The 18,946-nt window shown below is 43.3% G+C and overlaps 1 protein-coding gene across 3 annotated transcripts in view; it reads left to right on the forward strand.

The window, feature by feature from the left end:
* PPP2R2B (protein phosphatase 2 regulatory subunit Bbeta) overlaps nucleotides 1-18,946 on the forward strand; it is a 228,960-nt gene that overhangs the window by 183,175 nt on the left and 26,839 nt on the right. For all 3 annotated transcript variants that reach the window (XM_035105326.3, XM_088661852.1, XM_035105327.3), the window contains exon 5: nucleotides 7,862-8,039. In XM_035105326.3, coding sequence (XP_034961217.1) covers nucleotides 7,862-8,039 — 178 coding nt within the window. The remainder of the gene's footprint in view (nucleotides 1-7,861; nucleotides 8,040-18,946) is intronic.

Genomic DNA, 18,946 nt, shown 5'->3' on the forward strand with positions numbered 1-18,946 from the left:
AGGGTCAACCCGTGTAGCCAAGTCTGAAGTCCAGCAGTCAGGATACAGTCGAGAATCAAACCCGAAGCGCAGTCCCATTGAGGTCCAGAAACAACCAAGCCGAGGTCCATCAACATGGGCAGTTGAGCAGACAGAGCACCTCAGCTCTACTTCCCTTGTATACTTTGCATGCTGATTGCAGCACCTGGGCTTGATAAGCCATGTGACCCTCACCTGCTCCCAGCCTACTCCAGCTGAGGAATCACACACCTCCTCTCAGAGCTAGCGAGCCCCACCTGGCCAGCTAGGGAGCTGAGCTGTGGGCCCTTGCCTGCCTCAGCCTCCTAGAGCACCATTACCACTGCTCCCTACACTTCAGAGCCCACCATGTTCATGGAGACGGGGGGCCCCTCTGGCTCTGGATCCTGCTGCTCTGGTTTCTGTATATTGACCTCCATCACCTCGCTATCCTCCGTCACCCTGTGAGTACTTCCATCCCCATCCCCTGCTTGCTCTGGTGTGCCCCCGCCCCAACTACACCCCTCACCCGGATCCTCTTCAAATCTTTTATTTATATTTATTTGTATGTGCACACGCAGACAATCATCATTATCTCATATTAAGGAGAGGGGGGTTCAAATATTCAGGCAGCTTACTGGGTGACCTTGGACCAGGAATTCTGTATGAGCCTATCCTATCTGACATGGTTGTTGTACGGGTAAAATGGAGGCAGGCTATACATGCTTCTGTGGAATCCCAGGGGGGGGGGCTGGCTTATGTTTGCTACAGCTTTCATTTCCTTCAGTGTTTTCAAAGGGACCCTGAGGATCATCTAGTCCACGCATCCCCAAACTGCGGCCCTCCAGATGTTTTGGCCTACAACCAGTAGCTAACAGGACCAGTGGTCAGGGATGATGGGAAATGTAGCCCAAAATATCTGGAGGGCCGAAGTTTGGGGGTGCCTGGTCTAGTCCAACCCCCTGCAATGCAGGAATATGCAGCTGAACCTGAAACCTAACCAAGTGAGCTATCCAGGCTCTGACTTTTTCAGTTTGCAGAAGTGGTTGTACACAAAAGGGGAAAAGATTTGGAGGGAAAGTTGCAGCAAGCTGCATATCTACAGAGGAAATGCTGTATAAGTCTTGGAATTAAAACACACAAAAAACAGCAGGTGACGAAAGTGATGGTCCAGATCTACAAGAGCACACTTAATAATCAACAGTGTGTTTTCTCAGACTGCTGCTGCTATTTTCTTTGAACCTTGAGGGTGTGGAGAGATCACATAGGTATATAGCAGTGGTGGCGAACCTATGGCTCATGTTCCAGAGAGGGCACTCAGAGCCCTCTCTGTGGGCATGCGTGCCGTCGCTCCAGCAGAGCCGTAGCTTGCATGCGACGTCCAAAGCCTGCGGCACCAGAGCCATAGCTTCTGTGCTGGGGGTAGGAGAGGAGGAGTGGAAGGCTCGTGCGTACGCGCCCAAGCCTGCGGCACCGGGACCTGGTGAGCGAGTGGCTGAACAGGCATTGACCTTTGATGTGCCAGGGCCTCCCGCCAGTCTGTTTTTCCTACTTGGGAGTAAGCCGCCTTGAGTTCAGCAGGGCTTAACTCCCAGGTCAGTAAGCATATAAAGATAGCAACCTAAGAAGGGGCTGCTGGGTTTACATGTTCGCTGGGCTTTCCTGTGTAAGCCAACAGAGAAATTCATTCCGTGGAGGCTGCGATCAAACAGCAGCCAAAGAAATGGCAATAATAATAATAATAATAATAATAATAATAATAATAATAATAATAATAAAGAATATTTATACCCCGCCCATCTGGCTGCAATTATTTTTTTATTTATATTTATTTGTATGTGCACACGCAGACAATCATCATTATCTCATATTAAGGAGAGGGTGGCTCTTAGTACAGCCCTCCAGTGTACACTAGTGACCAAAACTGTGGAACCTTCTGGAAAAAAATGTGTTTCCAAGGTTTGATGGCTCATAACACCACTTTGTTTTGGAGTAATACTGGTGCTTTCCCCCCTTGTAGGGCGCAGAGGAAAGCATACCCCTAAACATTTTGTGAATTTAATGGGAGAAGAAATTCACTGTATTTATTTTTCCCGGTTTGAACAGTATTTATTTTCCCCTGGTGGTGATTTTCTTGAGTCAAAATGAGAGTGCCCCTAAAAAATTTTTAGGAAAAAAGCCCTGAGTTATACCATCAAATTATATATCAATGGAAAGATAATTTAATTAAGAATGAAATACAATAACTTATTATTTATTACAACAGCAGTCATAAAGAAGAAACGTGAAACACACAGAAAAAATGAGGTATATAAGTTAAATTGCCGTGTTGAGGCACTTGCGATAAATAAGTGGGTTAGGGGGTTGCAGTTTGGGCACTCGGTCTCTAAAAAGGTTTGCCATCACTGGTATATAGGAACCAGAAGCTGCCTTATATTGAGTCAAAACATTGCTCCAAGTAGCTCATAATTGTCTCTGCACTGCTCTCCACGGTTTCAGACAAGAGTGCCCCTCAATCCTACCTGGAGATGCCAGGGATTAAACCGGGGACCTTGTGGATGCAAAGCCCTTACCCATGAGTCTTTCCCGTCTGATCATTTCCCTCCCCTTCACCTGGGTAACAGTTGGTTGGATACCATCAGACAAATTGGTGACAGCAATAAGCCCGTTCACGTATTTTGTTGAGTTCTATGATTATAGTATTTCTGATGTGGAGGACTTGCAGAGGGAAACAGCAAGCAACAAAAGACAGGGGAAGAAATGACACTAGGGTTGAATGTGTGAGTTTAGAAGGAAGGAGAACGCCTGGGGGAAGCAGAGGCTTGTAATTAGATTGCAAGTTTATCTTTATGCAGGAAGGTGTCTCCTCTCACTTCATAGGAATGGCCCAATAAGGCAAAGGCACAGGAAGCGTGAAATTGTAAGCCTACCATGATAATAGTCCTTGATGAATATTCTGTCTGCGAAAATATCAATCCCCAGGCAGCACTGGCCGGTTATTCCTACTGTTGACGGCATAAGGCAATGCCTTCTAGAAAGAGAAGGAGAGGGGGAGGAAGAGACATAGAAGAGGAAGGCTTAGCACCTAGAGCTCCATTTGAAGTTGGTGCTCACTATCGTCACAGCATTCACACACACCTGGCATAGCTGCCAAGTTTTCCCTTTTCTCACGAGGAAGCCTATTCAGCATAAGGGAATTTCCCTTAAAAAAAGGGAGAACTTGGCAGCTATGGACCCGGTGCTGCCCAGATATTCTGTCTAGACAGGTGATGTTTTAATAAAATGGTTCTGTTGAGCGCGACAGGAGAGGGTATCAGCTGCTGTACCCTGAGCCACATAGGCTTGCTGAGTTCATGACTGCACAGGAATAAATTGGGCTCGCTCTACTCATGTTAATGGGGTCAAGATAAAGCTCAATAGGAGCTTGATCAATGGCATCTGATGGCATTCAGATCAATGTCTGCATCTATTGCCACATGGTTAAAAAATGAATGCACTCTCACATGTTATTCCAACGTGTAAAAATACATTTAGATGTGGGTTAAACGTGACATCACATAAAACCAGGGAGTTTCAAGAGAAGGCCCACGAACCCAGTGAGATTTGAGAAGCAGCTTTGAAGTTCACTGGGCTTCTCTCTTTCTCTGTTGTCCTTCTCACACTGCATTTACATCACTCAGTTTTAAAATGTAGGGTACAGGATTTCAGAGGAAAATACTACTACATAGCACAGAAAAGCCACACAGAGCCAATAAGTGTTATGTATAAAACAGAAAAAGGAAACACAAATTGGATGACTGGGCCAAAGTCGCACAGCAGATAGTGTGAGCAGATTCATCCATGCAGAGCAGTACATTCACCTTGCGATTCCTTCCTTTCTGCCACCTCTGCTTTTTACACTGCAGTGGTTTGAGAGGACTACTTTTGAATGCTGAAAGCGAGTCTCTATAAAGTACAAGGACAAAGCATTTCTGACTAAGCATTTGTTTCAATACAGCCCCCCCTCAAGGAACCTGTTTTAAAAACTCAGATGAAAAGTAGTAAAACAGCTAAAGCTTGTACATAAATGACCTTTCAAAATTCTCCATCCTATGTGGAGCAGGGCGGGATGGGGTGGGGGAAGGAATTTCAACAAATTTCGCCTGGGGAACATTTCCCCCTGCTGCAACATTTTTGTGAGGGTGGGGTGCCAGTATCAGTATCTTTCATTCCACCACCACCACCACCCACAGTTTTTGGAAGGGTGTGCCTGCTGCTATGAGTAGCAGTAGAAGCAACTGTGATAGCAGTCTTTTTGAATCTTCCACAGTGTGTCCTGGACCTAAGATGGGGTGAGGTTGTGGGAAAATAGCTACTATAAAAAATAAAAGAATTTGTGAAGTAGGTTTTATGTACTAGGAAGTGAGGGAGAAAAGGGGACCCTCACAATTTCTCAGGAAAAATGTCTTCTGGGTAATTCCAGCAGTTATCCTGATGCGATTCCCTCTTTCTTTCCTGGGATGCTTTCAATTTGGGGTTAATTGCTGCCTGAAGAAATGCAATTCTGATAGGCACAAAGAGGAAGGCCATATCCCCTTGCTTTCTGAACCACACCCACCACTGAACCGTGGCAGAAAGCGAATTTTACAGTGCAAAAGAGGATTAGTGCTCCATTAACTTTGGAAGGAGGAAAAATCCTCACCAGATGAGAAGAAAGGGGTTGGGAACTGCATGTGGAGGCATGTGATCACTTGCATGCCATCTGCATGGAAGCAGTATTTTGTGCTTCATCACTACACACACACACACACACACACACACACACACACGAAAGATTGGCATTTTCATTCCCCCTTCTGAAAACACAAAATAATTTAAATTGTTAGTTGGTTTATTTTATTTGACAGCCTGTGTAGGGTCTTGATTTGGTTTGTTACACTGAATTACCCTTTCATAATGGGCATATAGAATACCAGATAACTGCCCCCAGGTTACTCTTGTAATTGAATAAGGAATATATTTAAGGAGCTGTCTGTGTTGGTTAAGAATGCCGTGATTGTACTAGTTAAGAGAAGGGTGGCTTAAGTAGAAACCTAATAGTAAAAGAGCCATGTGCTAAGTTTTAATTGATATCTTAAAAGCATCCATTTACTTGTGACCATCATTGACTAGATGGGTCTGAGATCCATTTCGCACGTTCTCTCCAGTGCAGTTTCAGAATGGAAGGGAATAAAGTGTAATGGGTGGATGGGGTCTTAAAAATCAGGGCACATAAAGAAGAAAATTGCTGATCATGGTATTTTCCTGATGCAGATAAGAAGACATCACCCTACCATTCACACATCACGGTTTGCAGGGCAAGGTCTAGTTCCATAGCTGCCAAGTTATCCCTTTTTTATGCTGAATAGGCTTCCTCGCGAGAAAAGGGAAAAATTGGCAGCTATGGTCTAGTTCCACTCACCCACATGCACATTTTGTTGTAAAAATGTGATACTCCTACCCTGCCAGTTTTAGATGTGAATAGATGCATGGATGAACTACCATTGCTGCTCCCATTGCATCCCATTTGTGAGCTTTGATACCTTCCCCATCCCCCAAAAAAGTTTGTCCTGGAGAACATTATTGGCTTTAAGAAGTTACCTCTTTCTGCATAGCTCCATCCCTTCCCTACCCTAGGATGCATTTCCTAGTGTGATGCTAGAGTGGACTAGGCCTTCGTTTATGAAGTCTTGGATATATTTTAGATTATCTGATCACCACAACTGGAAGATGGTACCAATTATACACTCCCAGCTACAACAAATGGATGATGGTTTTGACCATCAGGCTTATTGGTTGGTTGCTTGTTAAATATTACCCTGGCCCCATAAAGACCAGGAAACACCATCTAATCCTGACTACACACTTTATAATAATAATTTGTTCTTTATACCCCGTCCATCTGGCTGGGTTTCCCCAGCCATTCTGGACGTCTCCCAACAGAATTAATGATAATAATTAAAAACAATAAAACATTAGACATTAAAAACTTCCCTAAATAGGGCTGCCTTTAGATGTTTTCTAAAAGTCAGATAGTTGTTTATTTCCTTGATATCTGATGGGAGGGCATTCCACAGGGTGGGCGCCACTACTGAGAAGGCCCTCTGCCTGGTTCCCTGTAACCTCACTTCTCGCAGTGAGAGAACTGCCAGAAGACCCTCAGAGCTGGACCTCAGTGTCCAGTGTCCTTTGCACCTGTTGGACTCTTTAGATTTTCTGTTCCCAGTAATATGCCCTCCCTTGTAGAATTCTGATTATTCTCATGCAGAGTAAATGCAAGCCATATTGACAAAGATGCCAATATAAACTCTAGTTGTGGACTGGCTCATTTACCACTGTGTTTACTGCGGTTGAGCCAATTTGTCCACCCTACTCATTGATTGATTGCTTCTTTCTAATTGTGGGAAACTCTGGGTTTTGTTTTTTTGAGTGAACATTTGGCCACAGCAGTAAGAAAACCAATTAATACACACCTTTCCCACATAACTTCACATGGCTAAGTGAAATCTTATGCCGAAGCCCTTAATTTTGATGTTTGCTTGTTTCTAGGGAAATCTGATATGACCATAGAACCCTTTAGCTTCTGAAAACCATCACGTTTCTCTTGACAGCCTCAATGGCTGCTTGCTCCCTGCAGTCTCTGGGCAAAATGCTAGGCCATGTCCCCAGATGGCTGCGCCAAGTCCTTCAACAGCAAACGATGCATCATTGAATATGTCAGGCTGAATTAGAAAGCAGGCTCATCACATTAATCTCAGACTCTGAGCTGGCAGTTCCTATGTTCTAGTGTCATTTGATCCTGGCTGTCATATCCCCGTCTCCACCTCCACAGCCATGGGAAATCTCCCCAGGCAGCATACAGACAATAATGCACAGTAATGAAATTGCTGGAGGAAATACTGTGTTGGCATTGGCCACCATTGGCTGACACCTTTCTGTTACGTTAAAGTTGCCTTATATAGTTGAAGGTATCTGTTCATCGACTGGATGTATACTTAAGAAGCATTGGAGTGGGGAAACCTATGCCATGTGCTTTTGTGTTGTGCTGTTATACCCACCCCAGTTCCTCTACATCAGGGGTGGCCAACTTCCAAGAGACTGCGATCTACTCACAGAGTTAAAAACTGGTAGTGATCTAGCCCCTTTTGGGGGGTTCAGGTCAAAGTTGAGCTTTTGGGGGGAAGGAAAGCCCTGTTTTGGGGCTTCACGTAAAGGTTGTTGAGCTTCTTTAGGAAGGAGGAAAGCGACATTGAGCTTTTTTTTCCCCCTTAGGAAGGAAAGCCCTGTTTTTGGTGGTTCAGGTCATTTTAGGGGTGCAGGGCAAAGGTGTTGAGTTTTTTTAGGGGAGCCAACGTTTTTTAGCTTCTTTTGGGGGGAGCCACTGATTTACCAGTGATCTACCACAGACGTCCAGTGATCTATTGGTAGATCACAATCTACCTGTTGGACATGCCTGCTCTACATGATGGGAAGAAGGAAATAAAGGTTGCTCACAGGGAGTGGAATCTCTACTAACCTTAATATTTATTTGTTTTTGGGATTTGTACTTCACCCTTTAGTCACAAAGGTTCTTAAAGCATCTTACAAAAACCAGTATTATGATGGTCCCTGCCTTTAGGCTCACTATCTAAAAAGGCATGACACATGGCGAACGGGGAATAGGAAGGAGGAGGAAAAAGCAAGTTCAAATTCTTAATGTTGCTGTTCTTCTAACCCAGCATAAGAACCCAGTCCTAATAACCATATCTGTTGCTTACAGAAAAGTGGTTGCAGTATATGATACTTTCTTTGATTATAGACTATTTTTTTCTCATTGATTAACCCCTTTTGTTTCTTGTCTTGACAGGTACCCGTGCTAAGGCCCATGGATTTAATGGTGGAGGCAACTCCCAGGAGAGTATTCGCAAATGCACACACATATCACATCAACTCCATATCTGTGAACAGTGACTATGAAACTTACATGTCAGCGGATGACTTGAGGATAAACTTATGGAACTTTGAAATAACCAATCAAAGTTTTAGTATCCTTTGCTGCGTGAATCTGGCTGGAGTTGCCATCCAATCAGAAGAGAGCCCTGTTCTGAGAAGGCACCGCTTGCTTGAACCTCAAGTTTGCACCTCTTGAATGGTTGGTTTGTTGTGTCCTTAAAGTGCATTTTACAACTGTACTTGCCTCAGTCCCCCACCTGCATTTAGCCTGCAGAGAAATGTTTACTCAGAAGTGAGGCAAACCCTGAGCACCTTATAAAAAGTTCTACATGTGCCCTTCTTTACTGACTGACTTTATGGCATTTGTATGATACGCCATAACCTAAAGTTCTCTCGGTAGCTTACAAACAATGAGAAAAACAAACAATTGAACTGCAAACAATTATCCTCAGCTGTAGCCATTCAGTATGAAGGAAATGACTTCCTTCCCTCTCAGTTTAGCTAGGTAAATTGTGGACTGCTTCCCTCTGGTAACTGCATTGGAGAAATGGGGTGGGAGAGTCTTAAGGTCTTTGCAAGAGAGTAAAGAAGGGGACCCAGGTGGCGCTGTGGTTAAACCACTGAGCCTAGGGCTTGCTGATCAGAAGGTCGGCGGTTCGAATCCCTGTGATGGGGTGAGCTCCCGTTGCTTGGTCCCAGCTCCTGCCAACCTAGCAGTTCGAAAGCACGTCAAAATGCAAGTAGATAAATAGGAACCGCTACAGCGGGAAGGTAAACGGTGTTTCCATGTGCTGCTCTGGTTTGCCAGAAGCGGCTTTGTCATGCTGGCCACATGACCTGGAAGCTATTCACCGGCTCCCTCGGCCAATAATGCGAGATGAGCACGCAACCCCAGAGTCGGTCACGACTGGACCTAATGGTCAGGGGTCCCTTTACCCTTTACCTTTAAAGAAGGGGAATATGAAGGACAACAAAAACACCTGGGACTAGTATTGCCTGAGTTAAGAAATGACAGAGGAAGGTGGCAAGCATATTTCTCCAAAGCACTTTCTGTAGATAAAGTGGTTTACTGGGGGTTGCTGTCATAAAAAGAATGGGTGCTGGAGTAGGCTGCAGTTTGAGTTTTTATTCTTCCCCCTTAGAGTATAGAGTTATATTGAGGATTCTGTGGCTCTGGTACAAGTTTCCAAATGGATAATAAGGTGAACTTGCATATACAGAGTTGCCAGAGCTGTGTGGGAAGATGCCATTGGGACGCAACTCCCATATGTGATATTGATAGTATCACCCAGTGAAAGGACTGTAGTTCTGTGGTAGAGAATCTGGTTTACGTGCAATAGGCCCCATGTTCAATCCCCAGCATCTTCTGGTAGGAGCCACTGCCAATCAGTATAGTGAGCTGAATGGCCCAGTGGTCTGTCTCATATAAAGCAGCTTCAGTTTGTTCCTATTTTCATTAGCTTATCAGATAAATCTATAATCCTAAAGACACCGTTGATTTCAGTAAGACTAGTGTCCCAAGAAATGCATTGAAGATCTGGGTGTTAGGCTGCAGCCTCTATACAGGGATGGAGAAATTAGTCTGTTTCTGATCTGGGTCAATTTAGCCTGTGTTCATTCATCAGTCCAGTCCATCTTTCTGCAAACCATTTGTGACAGTTGTTGTTGTTGTTGTTGTTTTAAAAAAGAGAGATTCTGATACAACCTTTAAAAATGCATATTTTATCTGCCAGTAGGCATTTCTAAACATATTTTACACCAAAATATTTGGTGGTGGTGGTCGTTTACATATTTTGGTACATTGTTTGAGTTAAGATTTGTTACTGCAAAATTCGGAAAAGTGTAAAATTCAAAAAATAATCAGGCTACAGGAGTTGCATATTAGGTCATTTTTCCTTTAAAATGCAGACCAAATGACATTCTCTTCTGTCCATGTAGCATGTTCCACTGAAATGAGGAAAACTTACTATTGTTTAATCAAGCCTTGCAGCCAACAGTGCATGCATAAGAGAGAAGGGGGAAAGGAGGAAGAGTGAAACAAAGTGCATGAATTGGAGGAAGGGAGAAAGGTGTCATATGGACAGAGGGAGAGGAATAGAGTGGGGTTGAGGATCAGGATTTGGGGATAGGATGATAGGGAAGAATCAGGATTTGTGCAGGGAAGAGACAAAGACTGACAACAGGCAACATTGGGGAGAGCATTCTTCTATGGTCGTTTGCAGGTTGTGTGTGTGTGTGTGTGTGTGTGTGTGTGTGTACGTGTGTGTACGTACGTACACGCACCCCAATGGCTACAGGCTTCATTGTGTCTGTACAACCGTATGTAAATCAAAAACTAAAGGTAAACAGGGTGTGATTTCTAGCCTTTCTCTTCTTTTTATTTTCATTTTTTAAAGTGATCCTGCTTTTGAAAAAATTACCATAGCAGTTTATCTCTTGGCCCTTGTGTAGCCTTTGCAGTGACCACACCGAGGGCTCTGCCAGTGTTTGAAACTCCCATTGTTCTAGGCACATTTTGAAATGGGGAATTTCATGAGCAGTTTCTGAGCTCTGGGCACAGTACTGTGCCTAAGATTTCAGATTAAAACTGCAGAGTGGAAGGAAAGGAGGACCTTTTCTGCCTCCCCACTTCCAGCTACTCTCTGAAGATTCAAGAAGACACCCTCTTAAGAATATTGGAGGAGTGGGTAGCTTTCATATCTCAGTTTCTAACACTGGGGTCTGCTTCCCTTAGCTAGAAATCTAAATGCAGCTCAGCTCAGCTGGTCATTATTGCAAGGTTCTGCTTTCCAGCTCGGTTGACAAATTGTTGAATTTTGCTTACAGGATCAGCCTGAGAGGAAGGCAATTGCAAGGTGTAATTTAGAAGACAGGTGCCTTTAGGGAGCATGTGGAGAAGAAATATTAATAGGTAGCTTTCATTGCATGCTACAGATATGTGACAGGCTGCTGGAACCAGGCATGCAAATGAGGCCATGCCAGTCACCTTTATAAAGCCACAACTGGAATAATAATAGGACTTGTGGCAATAATTACATCAGGTGTGCCCAAAACATCGCTAGAATACCATATATTGCTCTCTCAAACAATGTTGCTCTCAAGTAAGCAGATAAAATGTAGGTTTCCTTTGCCAGCCATGGGGGGCAGGGAGGAAGCACCCAGTGCTTGGTTGTTCATAAGTGCACACCGAGTTTGTGTGTGCATTTTTAATTTTTTCTATTCTAGACAATGTGTTGAGGATTTGCCTGATAACTATTGTTATGTTATTGTTGTTCATCTGTTCCTCAGACGCCAGAGTACGGTCAGGCCATGAGGAAGCCATGAGTGTGTCATTTTAGGCGGTGAAACAATTTTTGCAGATTTATTCAGTTAAGGGTCTTAAAAATACGGTTTGGGGTGTGAGGAATTCAAATCTGCTATTCGGACAACATTTAGTTTGGTAAAGCTACATTTGATTTAAAAGCATATAAACTGTTTTCAGAAAACCAAAGAATTTTAATTTTACATCTTTTACACCTTTTACATAATTTTTATGAAGATGTCAGGTAATGCTAAATATTAATAGTAGTAGTAGTAGTAATATAATAATAATAATAATAATAATAATAATAATAATAATAATAATATAACTGCAAGTACTTGGCAACCATTTTTAATTATTTCTATGCAATTTTACACACATTTCACTTACCAAGCAAAACTATATTAATTTAACCAAAATGTCTTTCGAATCCCAAGTCGTGTCACAACTTTTTAGAACCCCTCATTTTTTAGAAGTTTAAAGTTGAAAAATTCAGCACGCCCTGATCCTGCAGTAGTTGTGGTGAAAAGAGGCAAAAGGGATAATAAGAGTTGCCAGGAAGTTCTGCCAGGGAACAGTTAGGAATGAAGAACCAAAAGGCACCCAGCTTTTAACTAGGATGGGAGGTCTAATTTTCATGGCCCTAGGTGCCTCTTGAAATATCGGTAGGAAGGGGGTGTAAGTATGCACTTGAAGCAGTCGTGATTTCACCATGCCAAGTCAGAGATCTGGGAACGTGGAGTGCTTTTGTTTGAACTGTGTGCAGTTTGAAGCCTGCTGTGATTCGGTTGCTATAATAGACCTTTTCTATAACAGTGGGATGTTGGCTTAACCTGGATGCAAAACACTTCACCTTCCCTTTCGCAATCCTGCAGTTTAATCTGCAGCCTCCCTTTGCACCTCAAGACCCCGAGGCCTCCCACTTATGTAGAATAATAACACTTTGAGACCTTATATAAGGTTAAATGGGCAAAGTTAGACCACAGCTTTATTGGTTGCAGAATGTGAGTGGTATTGGCTTAGGCATTGGCTTGAACGACTATATCTGACTCCTGCCCGCCATGCAGGGAGTCTCACAAGGGTTAACCACCAGTAGGGGGAGCCCTGTTGAAGCACATCAACTTGGAGCTCCCCCCAGAGTCACTGGAAGGTCGTGCCATGGCCCTAGCCTCCACCCGGGCTTCGGACAGGAACCACGACACCCGGATTCCTTTAACGGAATACCCTTTTAAAATGGAGGGGCAGGTGATGGCCACACCTCCCCTCCCCCAAACCAGGTTTTTACCAATACCTAACCGCCACACGAGCCAAAGGCTCACCGCCAAATACCCTCACAACTGCAACCAACACCTAATGCCCTATACAGTGGAACCTCGGTTTATGAACACCTCGGTTTATGAATTTTCGGTTTATGAACGCCGCGGACCCATCTGGAACGGATTAATTCACTTTCCATTACTTTCAATGGGAAAGTTCGCTTCAGTTTATGAACGCTTCAGTTTATGAACAGACTTCTGGAACCAATTACACCCATGCTTCAGTTTATGAACGCTTCAGTTTAAGTACTCCATGGACCCATCTGGAACGGATTAATCCACTTTCCATTACTTTCAATGGGAAAGTTTGCTTCAGTTTATGAACGCTTACTCCGCGGACCGTCTGGAACGGATTAATTCACTTTCCATTACTTTCAATGGGAAAGTTCGCTTCAGTTTATGAACGCTTCAGTTTATGAACAGACTTCCGGAACCAATTGTGTTCATAAACCGAGGTACCACTGTATAACATTGGCCATCCAAGCATCATTTCCATGACTCACCTGATCACAACACCTCACATTTCACTTGGGCCCCTTCGAGGTGGGTGGGGGAGATCCTCATGCACGTTGTAAAGCAGGGGTGGCTAACCCAGGACTCTGCAGATGCTGCTGGGCCACAACTCCCATCACCCCTGCCCATTGGCCATCCTGGCTGGGGCTGATGGGAGTTGGAGTCCAGTTAACAGCTTCCCCATCCCTGCTCTAAAAAGATGATGATGCTTCCAAAGAGACATGCAAATACAGCACTGGCCCAAAGGAACCAATTAAGCATTTTGATCTATCCTTTCATTCATTGCTTGCATTTTGTTTAGCAAATTCCCACTGCATAATTTTCAGTTAACTTGGCAGGTTCTGCAGGATTTTCAGAAACCCTGCTTTAAAGCTATTACGCAACCTGTGTAATTTTGGGTCAGCTGAAGATATGTCCCATCTAACACGCACAAGTAAGTTGACATTCTGGGATAGTTGAGTATTATAACATGGCATGCTTTCCCATAGGCAGACAGCACTGCTGTTCATTTCTTGTGGAACGGCAACCTGCATCAGCCAACAGTGGATTGCTGTGAGTTTAAATATATGCTAAAAGCAGCCTTAAAAGGAATTACTGTTAAAAGAAAGCCATACTGAAAACTGAGAAAAGCTTGTCTTTTTGACAGTGGGTTGTTGTGGTTGCTTTCTTCTCAATAGAGCTGACAATGCCGTGCTTAACGGACATGATCCATTAGTTCATTATTTTCTCCATGAGAGTTACCTTTTTGTCACAGTTGGTGTGATCCACCAAACCCAGTTTTGGCCCTCTGTATGCATTCTGAGGGAGAGTTATGGGGAAACCCTGGGTCTTGTGTTTTTGCAAAAGCTTGTGGACCTTTGCAGCATTTCATTCTTGCAAAGGATTGTAACAACCCACACCATCAACATGGTGTATTTTTAATGAAGGAAGCCTTCTGGTCTGTCAGTGAGCCATAGATGGAACCTGTCAGCATGTGACAAATACTGTCCCATCCCTAAAGTGTCTCCCTGGTTATTACAGATTTGAGTGTATAGATGCCTACTTGAATTCTGTGCACTGGAGAACAGTGGACAGTTGCAAAATTGCCAATTGCGTCTTGTAGAGTGAAAAGTCTGTAATGGATAATATGTGTGATCCAGACAAAGCTAAGTGCTTTAAATATGATGATGATGATGATGTGCTTAGCATTTATATAGCATGATATGTGCAGGGCCAATTACTAATTACTAAATAGTGAAGGCATTATGCATATGCCTCAGAGCTATTTTTAGAATCGCAGCTTCTGTGGGTAAGGAATGTATTTGAAAACCCTTGTCTTTGCCCATTTTTTAATATTTAAGTTGGTTTTGACAGGAAGAGAAATGCACTTTTATTTTAGAAGAAGGTTACACTGGGGAAGGTCATCATTTCCCCTTTTTCTCCTGTTACCCTCTCCCCCAAATTCTGGTCAATTTAGAATTGCTTCACACTTAACATGGTAGCTTGTTTACATGGGCCTTCCACTAGTGTTTGCAATAGCAAGTGTGTAAGTGTTGAAGTGTGTGTGCCCATGCTTACGTCTCCAGTTATGCAGTGGGCATGTCAATGGAGTTGTAGTTTAGGGGACACACCTTCAGCTCAGTAAATGTTCAGGGTGTTTTTTATGCAGGCAGAAAAAGCAGGACATTTATCAAGCCACATTTGGGTGGATACAGCATAAGTTGTGTGAGCCTGCATTACACATTAACTGCAGAAAGCCTGCACTTCTTGCACAACATGGCCCTTTTAAACTATGTTATCACTGTGTGTGTGTGTGTGTGTCCCATCTAAACAACATGTGCTCACAAAAGAAACTGTGTGCAGTGGGGCAGCACCCACAGTTGCGGAGCTGCAACCCGGCACATTTCATGTTGGGCCCATCTATTATTCATTTGCAAGAACAAATTGATTCTTTAAAATGCATAACTAATTTCCAGTCTGGAAACGTGATGAAAGAGAAGCTAAAATCTAACAGCCCAATTCTGTGCTCCACTGGTGCATGGGATCCCGTGAAAGATCCATGGCACTGGACTGAGGGAAAGGCTCATCCGTTTCTTCTGGTACTGATGATCAAAAGACTTATCCCACTACAAGACTACACTAACATATTTCTAGAGTCGGGGGAAAGCTCCTATGAAGTAGATGTGCCTCCTTTGCGCAAAGCACAAAGTAGATGTGATGGCAAAGACCTATTCAGTTAAATCCAGATATTTGAATCTGGAAGGAAAGTTCGTATTAAGTGGTCACCAAAAAAGAAGACTTAACAGGGACTGCCAATAGACAGGATGAATTTCCTGCCACACCCTAGCCCGCCCATCTATTTCCCCTTTCTTTAGCCCAGTTCCAGGGAAAAGAGAGATGCTTCGAGTTTAGGGCCAGAGACACAGAACTTAACAAAACAAAACATTGTTAAGATAATTTTCCTATTACAATTAAGGCCAAGTGTCAAAATATGAATAATTTTGTTAAGGGAACATAACAATCATGCACAAAAATGTACCAAATAAAATCAATAAATTCAATCTAACTTGGCTAGTTACATTTTGCGTCCTCGTGTAATGCACAAAATTCCTTGCAAAATAAGGTTCTGGGAGAGCACATCTTTGGTTCGTGCAGGGCCAGCACATGAGGCAAGGTGAAGCGACCACCTCAGGCTGCAGGATCTGCATGGGCAACAGATCCCAATGCCAATCTTTATTTCCCTCCCTCCTCTTTCCTGAAGTAATAATAATAATAATAATAATAATAATAATAATAATAATAATAATAATAATTTAATTAATTATTAACCCCGCCCATCTGGCCGGGTTTCCCCAGCCACTCTGGGCGGCTTCCAACAGAAACATTAAAATACACTAATTTCTTAAACATTAAAAGCCTCCCTAAACAGGGCTGCCTTCAGTAGATCTTCTTCGCTCACCCCTTCCTTCCTGGTGGTTTGCCTCAGGTGCCAAAATGTTTTGGACCACCCATGGCCCATTAGATGTTTCCAGAAAGAACAGACTAAAAGTGAAGTATCACTTATTTACTGAAATCTAAGACAAAGCTGGCCTGTTAGGGGGGAAATTGTTGTTGGCCCTAGCTATGAGATTTGTCACTATAATATCAGCCTATCCACTGAGTCAGTATACAGTATGTCCATTTAAATGTGTGGGGTAGCCATAGGAAGCTTATGCTAACTCAGACGGTTGGCCCGTCTAGTTCAAGATGATCTGCACTACGGATTGAAAATCCCTGGCCCTCCAAATGTGGCTACAATCCAGCTCCTGTCAGTCTGAGGCAAGATGGCCAGTGGTTAGAGATAGTGGGAGTTGCAATCTATGAACATCTGGAGGGCCACAGGTTTTCCATCCCTGCTCTATACTGACTGGCAGTGGCATCCCAGGGTTTCAGATAGGAGCCTTACCTGGACACACAAAGGATTTAAATGGCACCATCTTCTTGCAAAGTAGGTGCTCTGCCACTGAGTTGTATCCATTAACATATTAATATTTATTTGCTTATTTATTTGTGTGTGCATGGTGAGTTAAGGGATTTGCAATTTCTAAGCTACTTATGTACAGAAATTCCCACTGAAGTCAATGAGCTTAACATTTTCAATATCAGAACTGTGTCATGTGTGCCGACAGATCCTTCCTTGGTCAAGTGCAGATTCTATTTAACAAGGTCTCAATATCCCCTGGGGCATGCAGTGGATTAATGAACCTGCCCTTTGTCCCTTAGAGAGCCAGGATGAAATCCTCCTTGAGTTGTAAGTGAAAATTATGCCGAGGGAGGAGGTTCATCCTAATTCAGATATGGTGCATGTCACAAAACCTCTGTTTGCATTCGTGCCATTTGCAATATATTTTTAGTAAATTAATACAGGTTGACAAATCTTCCTATAGGTCCATGATAATAATGCCATCTGACATACCTGAAGCATCATTTGTGCAAAGCCCACAAATAAATCAAATTTATAATTTCTAAAGAAGCTAGATCCACTAAAACCACTTCCTCCAGAGTAGTCTCATTGGTCAGTGAGGCTGCTGTAATAATAATAATAATTTATTATTTATACCCCGCCCATCTGGCTGGGTTTCCCCAGCCACTCTGGGCGGCTAGTTGCATGGCTTGAGAAGCTAAATCAAAGCATCTCTGTAGGCAAAATTAAATCACACATGTTATTCTTTTCATTCTGAGCTCTGCCAGTGACTTTGCATGTGATGTGTATACCGGTACTTGCTGCCTTTTTCCTATGCATTGATTTCACTCCCACGTCCTGCTCCTTAGTAAATTGCTGTGAGAGATACAGTGTTCGATGAAAGCAAAATAAGGATAAAAAAATTCAATGCCATATCAGTAGTAATGCAAATAATGCAGCTAAGGCGATTCTTTGGCTAGGCTGGGGAAAGAGCCCATATTTCTTGGTTTCCCGGCTCGTGATTTTAATTGAAGGACCATCCTTCCAGCTGACAAGAAGACTGGCAGCATAGATATTACAGGCAGGTACTGAAGTGTATTAGCAAGACTGGGAATCTATGGACAGACAGTGCACTTCTTTTTTACACTATCGCCAGATTATTTCTGTCCCGTTTGGTTGAAACAGCTTGAAACAAGAACATCACCAACATGGCAGGAAGTGTTTCCATGGCACAAAGAAGCCAAGCAGTGGTGAGGAAGCATTGCACATGCAGACCAGGGATGGGAAACCTCTCTGGACATTGACTGTCACTGGGAGAAAGCGTTTCATATGGTTTCACCATGAACGTTAATATTTATTGAACGTTCAAAGTATTTCACACACATAATAAGCTTAGCACAAGGCGAAGGGCCATAGCTCAGTGGTCAAGCATATGCTGTGTATGCAGCAGGTCACAGATTCAGAGTGCAGAATGCCCCAGTATCTCCAGGTAGGGCTGGGAATGTGCCTGTCTGAAACTCTGGAGAGCAGCTACCAGTCAGGGTAGATAATACTGAGATGGACCAGTAAGTCTGACTCAGTATAAGGCAGCTTCTTGTGCTCCGATGTGCAACACTATAATACAAATCAGTGTTTCTTACTCCAGTCTTGCAACTAGGAGGTTGAGAGATTTATTAAAGCAAGGGTTGCCAACGTGTTGCCTGGGAGTGCACAACTACTCGGAGAGGTGTTTCCTGGTGCCTGTAGCCCCATCCCTCCCAGCTGAAACCGGGTTTGAAAGAAGCAGTTTGTTGCCACCAATAGAATAGGTTGCCGTTTGTGCTTGCTTGGGGGTGTCTGATGCCCTGCTGGTTACTCCCCAACAACCAGTATTCAGAGATGTGCTTCCTCTGATCTTGGAGTGCATATTTTTCCAAACTTTCCCCTAATTATCCATAACATGGACTTCACCTTTTTCATAGCTGCCACATCCTTTGCCAATATTTCCATCAAGGTATCCACCATGACTCCAAGGTTGCTTTCCTGATCAATCACTGTCAGTTCAAACCTGTAGAGATTAGGATTTATTTATTTATTGCCTCAGTGTGCCTCACTTTACTCTTCTGTTGAACTGCACTTGCAATATTATTGTCTATTCACCCAGTTTGATGAATTCCTTTTGATGTGCTTCACAATCCTTACCCACCCCCCAATCCAGAATAATTCAAAGTCATAAGTATACTTGGACACCTCATTGATCATGTAATTTATGAATAAGCTCAAAAAGCTCCAACCTCAATACTGATCCTTGTGGGACTTCTCAGATCCCTCCATTGGGAGAACTGTCCATTTATGCCTAATCTCTGCTTTCTGTTCTTTTAACCAGTTACTGATCTATAAGAGGACCCATCCATTTATTCTAGGCATAGAAAACCCTCCAGATGCTTTGAGTCTACAATTCCCATCATC

This window comes from Zootoca vivipara, chromosome 2, assembly GCF_965207765.1.
Source record: "Zootoca vivipara chromosome 2, rZooViv2.hap1.1, whole genome shotgun sequence".
Lineage (NCBI taxonomy): Eukaryota > Metazoa > Chordata > Lepidosauria > Squamata > Lacertidae > Zootoca > Zootoca vivipara.